Genomic DNA, 12495 nt, shown 5'->3' on the forward strand with positions numbered 1-12495 from the left:
CCAGTGCAGCCGTATCTCACTTTGCAGCTGTCTGCAGTAGCTGTAGCACGCCCCCTGGTGGTTGCACGGAGTCCAAAAATTATTCAACCACAAAACAAATCATGTTGTTTGACTTTATTCGTCTGATGCAGTTAGCACAAAAAAAGAAAAGAAAAATAGCTGAAGACTTGAAAAACAATGGCCTGCAATAGACGTGATTTCATGAACACTGTTTGCTTTTTTCCTCCCCACAAAATCCAACAAAGGTGCATGTTTTCTTCCCCTGTTCAAGACATGACAATAATAATATGGAATAAAAACCCTTTCACTTCAGTCAAGTCCCCCCCCCCCCCCCCCCCCAAACATCTACCTAACATTAAAAGGGCATAAATATAATGACTCAATCAAAACATCCCAGTCACACCAATCACATTTTACACAATTTAGCCTGCACACTACTAACTAAACGTAATCTTACAGGCTGATATGTGTCGACATCTTAACTTCTAAATTGGTTTTACTGAAGTAAAACAAATGTAAGGCATACAAACATCTCCCAATAAGGCCCTAAAATAACACAAACAGCATCTAGACAGCTGACAATAATTTAAGACCCTGAAAACATGAATAGGTTAGGACGTTTAACATCACTCTCAGCAGACACCTGCATAGTTAAAGGAGAGAAGAGGCCAAATGGATATTCACTATAAATCGACAGGCTTCGTAGCAGACAGCAGCCTTCCTTGGTTGAGAGGGTTTCTGGGTGAACCTCTGTAATAGTTCATGTCCTTCCCAGCTAGCTGCTGCAGAGGCTTCTGAGCTCCTGATGGCTCATTGGTTGAGCAGTCCACTTGGGTCTTTGATTGGACCTTGTTGGTCATGTCGCCCAGCGCACAGGACTTAGTGCGTGACTTTTTTGGAGGCACTGGAGGGGGCTTCTGTAAAGGGCACGTGTGGCTGGATGGCACCTCGTGTTCTCCGTGGTGAGGTTGAAGTTTTGGGTGAGGGGAAAGGCCACTCTCTAGACTCACAGCCTTTGCTACTTGTCCACGCTGGTTGGTGATGGAACCTGCAGTTCTAACAGGTTTCCTGCTCTCTCCCATGAGAGAGTTAATCCTGCGAACAGTCTGACGCACAGGGGTGCGGTGGAATTTAAGCGGCGACTTGATCTGATTGCTCTTTGAGCCTGTGGGAGAATAAATGGTGAGCTTGTTGAAGTGCTGAATGTGGTCTGCCACACGACGCCTTTCAGCCTCCTGACTGTGTGATGAAAACGTTGGTTGTTTTTGGACTTTGGTACCAATCTCTGGAGAAAGTTCCCTCTTGTCATGTAACACACTGACTACAGCGTCAGTTTTAGGTGGTGTAACAAACTCATTTCGGAGTTCAAGACCTGGTTTGTATGGAGTTGACTGCCGTCCAGAAGAGACACCTAGTCTGAAGTGAGCAGGACTTTGGATATCCAGAGCATCAATCAACTTGCTGCAGTTCATCTCCTCCATCTCCCTTTCTCCTGCTCCTACTGTGAAGCTGTTATTCCCACCAGCAGGAGCAGCACAGAGAGAACCTTTCTCATCCTGGATGACTGGGCTGTGGGATTCAGCAGCCTCAAGAACTACACTATCAATATGCAAAGGAGACAAAGCAGCAATTTCAATCTGGCCAAAAGTAATGTTCTGTTCATTAGCCAGAAGGCTCTGCTGCATACAGAAGCTGGGGGCTTCACTTGGCACAGACAGAGATTTGGCTGTTGAAGTCTCTGGAGGAGGGTCTGTGATCATGTTGGATGGTTTTGAAATACTTGCTCCTGAGGCTTTGCGGGACTCCTGTATGACAGCCTGGAGATCACTTCCAGACTCTGAGAAGGCCTTCTTGATTTTCAGCAGGGTGGGACCGGTTTGTCTCTGGGCTTCAGGGATTGAGCTCTCGCTCTCGAGGCTCTCTGCACTGGAAGCACAACACAACTTCATGGGAAGGCTGCTTACTGCTGGGGGCTTGGACACGACGATGGCGGGCTCAGACATGTAGCTGCTTTTAAGGCACAGGTTCATTGGCGTATCCGTGAAAGACCCGCCGCTCAAGGCCTGGGCTCTTACGGGCGTCTCCGCACACCACAAGCTTCGGTGGGCATTTAAGTCACATCTGGGCGTCAGCAAGTTGTCTTCAGACTTACTAATGAACTTGGAGCCTGGAAAGGTACATTTTTGATATGCATTACATGACAAGAAGATTTAATATTTTATTTTAAGCATAAAGTTCAGCTGTCTGGTACTTACTCTTGGATTCAGTTTTTCCAGGCTGAACTGATGGAATGAACTCTGTCTCTTTGGTGAAACGGAAACTGGTGGTGCTCTCCTGTTTGGCAAGTCGCAAACCAATGGACTCAGAAGCCTTTATGAGCAGCATGAAATGAGAAATGAAAGAGGGTGAAATGTCAGAGTAGTATTTTGTTAAAAAGGATCCCACAGAAAAAACCCAAAAAGTAACATTAAGATGTTAATATCATGACTTTTGCGGTTAGTTCTTCAGAGGATGATAAAAATCACTCAGAAGAAACAATCCATTTGATTTTTTTTTTAAAGTTTTTATTAAATCAAGAATACACAAATGACTATAAAGCATTAGTATAGAGCCTTAAACAGCCTACACAATGTACTCAAACACTGGTTACTATCTATCTATATCTAGATAGAGATATAGATAGATATACACACACACACACACATTTATTAACATTCGTCCACCTGAGTGCTTAGTGTAGTAAAATCACTGAAATCTAAGCATAACAAACACCATTCTATTGTTTGGTACCATGCAAATATCACAATTTGGTCAGTAATATTACATCATATTACAATTACGATTACCTGTAAAGTCCTGCATGGATTACTTGTTTTAGAGTTAGTCACTTTAAGTAAACTTAGTACATTAAAAACAACAATAAAAAAGTGCTACTGTGCACAAATACATGCCACATTACTCCTCATGTGCAAATGTATTAATTGCAGATTATGCATGAATGCACTTGACTAATCTTTCAGTGTTTATGGGAAAACCAGAGAAGTGGTTGATTTCCATCAGGCCAACACACTTACAGCGTCTTTGCTGCTCTTCCCCCCGAGGCTAAAACGCAAGCGCAGGGACTTGTGTGGAGCTTCTTTTTTGCTTGTTTTAGGAGAAAAGCAACCAGCCTTTCCAGACTCAACTCTGAAAAGGATAAATAAATAAAACTATTATTAGCAAGATAAGCTGGGGATAGTTTAGATTAAAGGCTAAGGCTTTACAAGTATATCTTCCTTTGGATGAGGGGTGGGAAATTCATTTTCCCAAATGGCAACATTTGAAATTGGGACTGTTGTGGAGGGCTACACCGATAATCAAAGAGAAAATGAATACATAGTTCAGCTTATTGGTGCTGCCCTTCACAACAGTCCCAGTTTCTCATGTTGCCACTTAGAAAATGAATTGCCCGCCTCTACTTTACATGATTTTAAATAGAAAAAGCAACAAAAGTGAGAAATGAATGATCACATCTGTACCTGTTGATAAGGTGTCTGCTGCTGAGTCGTCGGCTCTTCTTCCTTGCAGATGTGGTCGGTTGCCTTCTAGACCTCCCTGCTGACGACAGGACATTTTGGGAAGAATCCAGCATCCCCAAAGTACTGCAGGCTACAATATTTAAGGAGGAAAATTAAAGCTGTATTAAGATCAAGAGATACCATAGCAGTTTATGCCCAGTAATTAAACATTCTTTACTACCTGATCCAGGTGTGGAGGGCCCGTTGAACAAAATATCAGGAAGCAATTCTATCCCAAGGTTCTTTTTGACAGATCTACGTTTCTTGTTTGAAAAGCCAAAAGAGCTGCCAGACTCCAGAGGAAGTTTTCGCTTGGAGGCTGGTGTTGAAATCACAGGAGTTGCAGAAGAAAAGACTGGCAAAAATCACAGAAGAATTAATGTCTTCACACATGCAGGATTTGATCATTTCCATTTGAAAACATGCCAAACGGACTCAGAAATATTGGCAGAAGCTTGTAAATAAAATCAAAAAAAAAAAAAAAGGCAGAAGAGTGAAAAGCCAATCAAGCAAGCCTGTGCATTATTCATTCATTATCACGGTAGATGCAAACTGCTTTAATCCAAGTGCAAAAGAAGATTTAAGCACGAAATCAAATATGTTCCCAGATTGATTTATTTTATTAAGGAAATTTTAGCTTGTCGTTTCTTTTGTATAGCAGATGGATTACTACAGTTTTATCATGCTACATGGCAGGCAACACGGTACATACCAAGACTGTCTGTGTGGGGGACATTTGTGGGTGTTCTATTAGTTTTTATCTTATTCAGTGCACCATTGACCACATCTGAAATATGAGCCAAATACACATTTACTGACTACAGCAGTTTAAAAATAACATTATTGAATAACATGCACTGCAATGCAGTGCTTACTTTCACTTGCATTTGTCTGATGTCTTGAGTGACATATTCTAGTTGAACTGAAACTACAAATATTCACATATTGTACCAATAAGCAAAGAATTACTGTAAATCTGATATAGCCTTACCACCCAAGCTGCGCCTGCTTTTCCTCTTCATTCCCGAGTTCAGCTCCGGCTCTTCTAGTTCATCATGAGCAGGAGACAGAACCCCTGCCTCACAGCCCATCATGGCAGGAACTTTGTCTTGAAGAAACTTTGGTAACACACCTTCAATGCACAGACAGTCAAATATTTAGAGGTAAAACAGAAGAGTGAAACCTGACATATAGAAGAAATGCTTTTAAGATCAGCGCCTCAGGTCATACCAAAGCTGTGAGCATTCTCTATGAAACACTGGACTACAGCGGCCTGCAGTTTGAGGCGTTTCTCAGTGTTGGCGTTCATCTTCTCTGTGCCATCACCAGAGTGGAGGAGGTTGGGTGCCAAGATTACAGACAAGTTACTGCTATCCATCTTATTCTCTGCACTCCTGTGATAAAGCAGTAAAAGTAAAATATCAATTCTTTAAATATAAAAGTATTATGTAATAAATAGCATAAAGAGAATTTGAAAAAAGGTGGTTTTATGTTAACTTACCGTTTAGATACATTGTAAAGAAAGTCAAAAAAATAACGCAGCACACATAAGTTCCTGTCTGGCAAAACACAAGACAGCAACATGGTGGCAGAGGTCCTCTCCTCCTCATTTGGGAGCTGCTGAGCCTTGAAGAAGGCTTCCTGCAGCTCTGTGGGAAGCACGGGCTCCGGTAACTCACGGAAAAACTGCTTCACCAGACCCGCCACATCGCAGGGAAGAGCAGTAGATAGGCACTCTTCACCCGCATCCAATTTTGCCTGGACAGACAAAACACAGCTCTGTTGTGTTAGACAGTCCCCAGTGTCAAGGTCACTCGGTGAAAGCGAGGTCAGCTTCAGCCATCACTCACCCTGAGTGCTTTCAGACGAACAACAGAGCCTGATTTTCTGAACAGGCCCTCTGTGTCAATCTGTGCTAGCAGCCTCATGCACGCGTCAACCAGAAAACTAAGGGCAGTTAAACAAAAACAAAAAAATCATTAGTATCAAATGCACAAGATGGGACATGAAACAACTTGCCAGCTGCAAGTTTGAATAGCCTAAAATATGCATTATTACCTACCTTGGAACACTCCCACATTCCATATTGTAATATGGCAAATTCTCCAGGGACATACCAAAAACCTTTGTCTGGGGAAAAAATAAACAATAAAACATTATGTTTGCTCAGTTTTACAACTTTTAACAACAAGGCTTGAAAGTTGGGGAGGAACAGAAACGGAGCTATACTGCTGTAATAAAACTAACAATCTATAGGCTGCATCAAGCCACTCACATATTCATCCATTGCAACACTGTGGTTATACAGTTAGTGTGGTCTTCCTTACAGACCAAAACCACTGCCAAAATTGCCATTACTTTTGACCAGTTGACTGACTGGATGCCAAGCATTCCTAAGTTTAAGAGCAACACAGAGGCACTTTGTTGGTTTAAAACTGTCCAGCCTTTTTCAGCAGAGCAGAACTTTAGTACTTGCCTTCTTCCTTCTGACCTAAAGGTTGGACTGTTTCTATTAATTCTCTATCCACAAGAGGGACTATTCGTGCAAATGCAGAAGTTCAGCCTTCATTTGAAAAGTCAAAGTGTGTTGCAACTAACCTTGTGACTCCTGTAACCCATTTATAAGTAGAAGGGAGGGCTTCAGTAGTTATTTCCACTCATTTCCACATTAACTGACATTCACTTTAGCAACTTACATCTAATCATCTGTGCCGTCACAATGTCAAAGTGTGTATTAAAGAAATATTTTAAAACCCACACAAATATGAAGCTATATAAGAAAACACTGGCCTTTAGACTAACAAAATCTATGCTGTGAACAATGACGGCAAGACCCAAACAAAACACCTTCAGTGCTTGGGTGACAACAGTCTGCGAACAAATGGGACTCGTCAGCTTTCAATAATATGCTAATCTGATTCAAGAGTCTAACCAACACAATGCCCAAGGTTAATAGTGTGAACTTGCTGATTTGTCGTCTAACTACACCAACACAACGATTATGATGAAGTCCTACATTTCAGAATCGCTGCAAATAATTCAAGTGAGTGGTGTTGAAGATTAGTAAAAACGTTTCATTTAAACTTACCGAGTTGCTGGCTGCTGACTTGCAGCTGGCCGCTTTGTTTTTGTTCCAGTTCTTTGTTTTAATCCCGTACGCTGAGCGGAGGTGCTGCACGGCCACTAGACGCATCACATTTTTCTCCATGACTCTCATTTTTGCAAACGTACCTCGAAATTTTGCACTGATCACTTATCTCTGCCACAGCAAACTCGCACTCACAGCTCTAACAGTTCAGGCCTGACCGCAGCCTCTTTGACTTTGTTAATTTCCCAAGACCTCCGGACGATAACTCATGCTCAGCGTGAATATTAAGCGTCCATAAAGCTCTGTAGCAACACAACCGTTGATCAGCTGTATGGAGAATAACCTTACTTAGTCCTAATGAATAGACAACTCGACTAAAGTTACATTATGGAGCACTTATCTAAAGGTTAACTTCATGCATACGTTGCGATGCAGTTAGCTAGCTAACATTAGCCAGCTAGGTTAACACATTGACTTTCCCCTACTCTGAAATAACCGACACAGCATCTAAGTTGCACGCGGTCTAAAACGGCCTACCTCCTGTAAAACAACAAACTCTATAAATGAAATAAGTTTAACTCGTTAGCTAGCTAACTGCATTGTAATAAGGTTCGCTCCTCACATCGGTTGCCCACTGTTTCCGCAATGCATTCAAACAGCAGCGCTCCCTGCTCTCTCCGCTGTGATTGGCTGAAATCCTTTTGAATAACGTGCTTGCTTTTTTGTTTGTTTTAACACCCAGAGCAGCCTCGCTGGGCGGTGCAGTTTCTGTTAAGGCAGAGCAAAACTCAAGCAGACGCTGCGATCAACCGGTAGGCCATGTAGTTTAAATGAGTCAACCATTTGAAAAGGAAATTTCCGCTTTTTCGTGCCTGTACACAGACAGTCCCTCTTTTATGCTGTGTCTAACATGTCTAGTAATAAGTAAAGTTAAATATAACCTGACTTTTAAATAACCAACATGTTTACTGACACCACCTGAGTCTTTAAGGACTTTAAGGACTGGGAATTGTAAAAGTTTTTATACCAGAGAAATGACCTAGTTAATTTTCTCAGTTAGACTATTTCTTAAATGATCCATATTTGTTTCACACAACAATATCATAGGAGGTTCTCTCACAAAGGTTTGTCTTTATTACAATAGAACATACACTTATATACATGAGACAGCAACGTGAAAATGCATGGATGAAAGGAGGTGTGCTCAGAAGCATTTCCTGTGAACAATGGAAGGGCCGGCCTCATCGTACTCCTGCTTGCTGATCCACATCTGTTGGAAGGTGGAGAGGGAAGCCAAGATGGAACCACCAATCCAGACGGAGTACTTCCTCTCAGGTGGAGCAATGATCTAAGGAAATGTTAAACACCATTTAATCAGAATACTTTAATCCCTAAGGAAATTATCTGGGTTACAGTTGCTCAAGGTCAATAACAGTAACAGACTGAACTAATTAAATAATTCAATATATTACAAAGTTTACGAAATAAATGTTCATGATGTGTTAATTGACTTCATCCATGAGTGTATTTACTTAAAACGTCTGCAATTCTCTCACCTTGATCTTCATGGTGCTTGGTGCCAGGGCTGTGATTTCCTTCTGCATACGGTCAGCAATACCAGGGTACATGGTGGTGCCACCAGAGAGCACATTGTTGGCATACAGGTCCTTACGGATGTCAATGTCACATTTCATTATGCTGTTATAGGCAGTCTCATGGATACCAGCAGACTCCATACCTGGTGGAAAACAAGTAAAAAGATTAAAAAGGCGTTTTGTAACATAGACAGAAACAGTGTAACTCAAGCATCGAGACTGAACTCACCAATGAAAGAAGGCTGGAAGAGGGTCTCTGGGCAACGAAAACGCTCATTACCAATGGTGATGACCTGACCATCGGGCAGCTCGTAGCTTTTTTCCAGGGAGGAAGAGGAGGCAGCAGTGGCCATCTCATTTTCAAAGTCAAGAGCCACGTAACATAACTTCTCCTTGATGTCACGCACAATCTCACGCTCAGCTAAGGACCAGAACGTTTAGCTATTTAGGAAAATCCAATTCATACATTTTTAATACGCAAAATAATTAATCAAGATGGCATAGTCCTACCAGTTGTGACAAAGGAGTAGCCACGCTCAGTCAGGATCTTCATCAGGTAGTCAGTAAGATCACGACCGGCCAAATCCAGACGCATGATGGCATGTGGGAGAGCATAACCCTCATAGATGGGAACATTGTGTGTTACACCATCGCCAGAGTCCAGCACAATACCTTTAACGAGCAAATAAGAGCAGCAGTTCAGCTATGTCACACATCACTCACTATACAATGTTGCTGACATCACTGAGAACACATGCTGCTGTAGGGGGATTAGCACCTCCACTTGACAAGGAGACAGATGACAGACACAATAATAGTGTAAACACACACATCATACACATCTCTTGCTTAAGTACTGGATCTGTATTTTACATTCTGGAATAACTGATCTCAGACTCAAATAAACACCTGGAAAAATGATTGAAGTTTACTGACCAGTGGTACGGCCAGAGGCATACAGAGACAGCACAGCCTGGATGGCCACATACATGGCAGGAACGTTGAAGGTCTCGAACATAATCTACAAGAGAAAGCAAGCAGAATCAGAGGGAGAAGAAACACACAACTTACGTATAAATGGGGTCTAAAACAATTGATTAGTTGCTTTAAATACCTGAGTCATCTTCTCCCTGTTGGCTTTGGGGTTCAGGGGAGCTTCAGTCAGCAGGGTGGGGTGTTCCTCAGGAGCTACACGCAGCTCATTGTAGAAGGTGTGGTGCCAGATCTGACCGAGGAAAGAGAAGAAATCTGAAATAACTGAATAAGCAACAACCTGATCTTACTAACGAGGCACCAAATGCTCTTATAATGGCTGTAAAGATAAAGTGGGGTGTAGGTGAAATTGCACAAACCTTCTCCATATCATCCCAGTTGGTGATGATGCCATGCTCAATGGGGTACTTCAGTGTCAGGATACCCCTCTTGCTCTGGGCCTCATCGCCTACATAGCTGTCTTTCTGACCCATACCCACCATCACACCCTGAAAAAAGACACATGAGCTGGAGTATAAAACACATGAAAACAGTTACCCTAAACATCTTTTTAACATTGCACTAAGATAGTTTTTTGCTTGGAGCATACCTGGTGGCGGGGCCTTCCAACGATGGAAGGGAAGACAGCACGGGGAGCGTCATCTCCAGCAAATCCAGCCTTGACCAAGCCAGAGCCATTGTCGCACACAAGGGCGGTAGTCTCATCGTCGTCACACATGATGAGGCTTTACTGGGGTGATCTAAAATTTGATGAGAAGGTTTAGGCTGGTTGTTAGGACCATCTGCCTAAATTCTCCGTCATGTAAACTAAGGATGTGTTATTGTTGAACAATCACTGACTTTATTGTTGGAGCAGCTGATTAAATGAGACCCTTTAGAGATAGAGTCAGTCACTCGTGTGGTTAATAGATACGTATTAGCTGTGATTTAACAGTCCTTTGAAGAGCAGCCAGCACTATCTGATAGCTGCTCTTATGGTATTATCACTTGTGAATACTAACTCAATTCAGTGGGTGCTACAGAGCTAATTCGATGTGGATGGATGCTATTTTTGTCCGACCCTTGTCAGAAACCCCTGATACCATATCTCCACAGCCACGATTGTTCCTGGGGTATCTAAGAGCTGCTGAGGTAGCACCAAAAAGGGCCACAACCGGGAGACCTGTGAGCTATTTTAAGCTCAGCACCCCCACAGCCGTTAACAGGGTTAAACAAGTGACACATTGATCTCTTGCTATTTCAGGTCAGAGAGAAGTGCCTGGCCAGCACCCATCTGTCTGTACGCTGTGACACTCGGGTTTTACTACTTGCTTCTGTGACCCAGCTGCCTCTAAACCTAAGCCACTGAGTCACTGGTAAATTTAACCAACATCCTCTCAGAGTTGCACTTTCCAAGTACTACTCTAGTGTGACTTTGTAGTGTATCGGTATACTTTGTGAGACTTTGCACACTACAAAGTGTACCGATCACAGGAAAACACATCACCCCACTGTCAGTCGTTTGTGGCATCACATGCAATCAAACCATTTTAAGCAAAAAACAGGTAGAAATAACACCAGCTTTCACTGTGCTCCACAAATCCAGTCAGTGATTCTAACTTCTGAGGACGCTGAAATAACCTAATCTATTCTCTCATAAAAGTAAAAAAAATAAAATCCTTCATTTCAAATAACAGGTAGTAACTTTCCTGAAGGTAAAAAGAAGGCAGTTGCACAAGCAGATACCTCTTCAGTGATTCAAAGAGACACACTTTGAAATGTACTCACCTAAGCAAGCTGGAACACAGATGCTTCCACTGGGATGCAGGGTCACAGTCAGAGGATCCCCTTAAATATGCCCCACAATGGGTCGAAGGACAAGGGGCGGGGCTGAGAGTTCACGCGAGTCCAAATAAGAGCTGCCAGCAAAAATCCTCATGCCCTTGGAAATGTGTGTTTCACATACATGGAAGAGACTTCTCTACAGTGCACTCCTACTCGCTCACAGTTTAAACATGACATGTTAGTTGAGTTATTCTTGCTTTTCGGATGCACCCACAGATGACTATTGATATGAACTACTGAAAGTTTTTTTCAAAAACTGGTGTAGATGGTTGTTATATGTAGGTCTTTAAAAAAGCTTTTTAAGATAATTAAGCATTTTTCTATATTGTTACTAAAACTACATCGGATGTCTTTCTTTATATAACTATACTGTAGAACAAGATTAATAAAGGAAAGGAAGAAAGGAACATAAGGCATCATCTGCATTTTAGTTACAGTGCAATCTCTTAATAGCTCTCAAATAATGTCAAAGTCTTGATAAAGTGTCTGTATAATATTTGAAATGATGTGTCTCCCAATGCGGAACAAATGCAACTCATCCCTCGCAGGTTTTGCTGATCCATCCAGTCAAGACAGCGTGACTGGTGTCTCGCTAAGGAGATGAAAACAACCACTCTGCTGGTATGTGCACTGAGCCTCCTCAGTGTGTGCAACAGCTGATGGTATTGCCAGAAGGGCTCTATCTGATCTGGCTCTCTGTGTCAGCGCTCCATCATGATTGGCTCAGCTGTCTCCTTATAGGGTGATGGTGAGGAACAGAGTCATTAATGAGCAGCCACTGAGGTTTCACAGCTTGCAATGAGGAATTCCATATAAGCGCCACTCACTGCTTAAGGTGCATTTTCCTTTATGTCCACTGAACCTCGTGATGTAATATTTTCACATCTGTGAATGAATGATACAAACATTTGGCATAATCGTTGGTGTAGCACAAGAATGTTCCCTTTGGGATTTTTCTGTATCTCAGGAAATGTCACTCATTTATTTGTAATGATTACAACAATAATTAAGTAAATATGAGGAAGAATAACTCTGATCTAAAAGAGAAATATGTGCAGTATATGATAGGCAAAGGAATGTGAGAGCATTCTTCTGCTCCACACTGCCCCAGCAGACACAAGTGCCTCCTATTTATAGCTGTACTCCACAGATAGGAGCTGGATGCAGACGAAGCATCACATAGTTATCTGCATGACAAAGAGGACTTTTAATAGAAGACTGGATTTATATTGTTTAGATACAAGAAAGTAAGGGGTGTGATTCACAGTAAAAATATAACAAAGGGAGACAGTTACAGAGCAAAATTAGGAAACAGAATTCAGTCTTGAACTGTGAGGATTATAAAAAACTAAATAAAGAATACCTCAGGTGTATTTATGGGTGGAGAGGGACATTATGGGATAACTATCACTCCATCCATTCATCAGTCTCACGCCCA

At 42.0% G+C, this 12495-nt stretch overlaps 2 protein-coding genes across 4 annotated transcripts; both read right to left on the reverse strand.

Annotated features, from left to right (window-relative positions):
- Positions 1 to 328: 328 nt before the first annotated feature.
- On the reverse strand, positions 329 to 7324 carry arhgap11a (Rho GTPase activating protein 11A). 3 transcript variants are annotated; one of them, XM_085440557.1, is made up of 12 exons: positions 6646 to 7324; positions 5620 to 5687; positions 5408 to 5504; positions 5059 to 5315; positions 4788 to 4951; positions 4549 to 4689; positions 4270 to 4344; positions 3739 to 3912; positions 3519 to 3594; positions 3075 to 3186; positions 2256 to 2370; positions 329 to 2167 (listed from the first exon to the last, which is right to left on the reverse strand). In XM_085440557.1, the coding sequence occupies exons 1-12, from the start codon at positions 6772 to 6774 to the stop codon at positions 684 to 686; spliced, it is 2892 nt and encodes a 963-aa protein (XP_085296683.1). In that variant the 5' UTR covers positions 6775 to 7324; the 3' UTR covers positions 329 to 683. The 3 variants fall into 3 exon arrangements, with proteins under 3 accessions (XP_085296683.1, XP_085296682.1, XP_085296684.1); XM_085440556.1 differs by having other exon boundaries at positions 3519 to 3648; XM_085440558.1 differs by lacking the exon at positions 4270 to 4344 and having other exon boundaries at positions 3519 to 3648.
- Positions 7325 to 7752: 428 nt separating this feature from the next.
- actc1b (actin alpha cardiac muscle 1b) lies at positions 7753 to 11085 on the reverse strand. Its single transcript, XM_085441138.1, has 9 exons — positions 11001 to 11085; positions 9823 to 9973; positions 9593 to 9721; positions 9355 to 9465; positions 9177 to 9261; positions 8751 to 8912; positions 8470 to 8661; positions 8202 to 8383; positions 7753 to 7993 (listed from the first exon to the last, which is right to left on the reverse strand). The coding sequence occupies exons 2-9, from the start codon at positions 9949 to 9951 to the stop codon at positions 7850 to 7852; spliced, it is 1134 nt and encodes a 377-aa protein (XP_085297264.1). The 5' UTR covers positions 9952 to 9973; positions 11001 to 11085; the 3' UTR covers positions 7753 to 7849.
- Between the last annotated feature and the right edge of the window lie 1410 nt (positions 11086 to 12495).

This window comes from Copadichromis virginalis, linkage group LG19 (assembly GCF_057382275.1).
Source record: "Copadichromis virginalis isolate Kocher_CV1m ecotype Utaka linkage group LG19, C_Virginalis_male_GT1.1, whole genome shotgun sequence".
NCBI classification, from domain to species: Eukaryota; Metazoa; Chordata; class Actinopteri; order Cichliformes; family Cichlidae; genus Copadichromis; species Copadichromis virginalis.

Coding starts and splice junctions, on each gene's coding strand:
- arhgap11a (XM_085440556.1), bottom strand. CDS start 6,774: ATGAGAGTCATGGAGAAAAATGTGATGCGTCTAGTGGCCGTGCAGCAC. Junction 5,505..5,619: donor GAATGTGGGAGTGTTCCAAG/GTAGGTAATAAT, acceptor AACTGCCCTTAG/TTTTCTGGTTGACGCGTGCA. Junction 2,168..2,255: donor TGGAAAAACTGAATCCAAGA/GTAAGTACCAGA, acceptor GTACCTTTCCAG/GCTCCAAGTTCATTAGTAAG.
- actc1b (XM_085441138.1), bottom strand. CDS start 9,951: ATGTGTGACGACGATGAGACTACCGCCCTTGTGTGCGACAATGGCTCT. Junction 9,722..9,822: donor TTGGAAGGCCCCGCCACCAG/GTATGCTCCAAG, acceptor GTCTTTTTTCAG/GGTGTGATGGTGGGTATGGG. Junction 8,913..9,176: donor TGCCTCTGGCCGTACCACTG/GTCAGTAAACTT, acceptor TGCTCGTTAAAG/GTATTGTGCTGGACTCTGGC.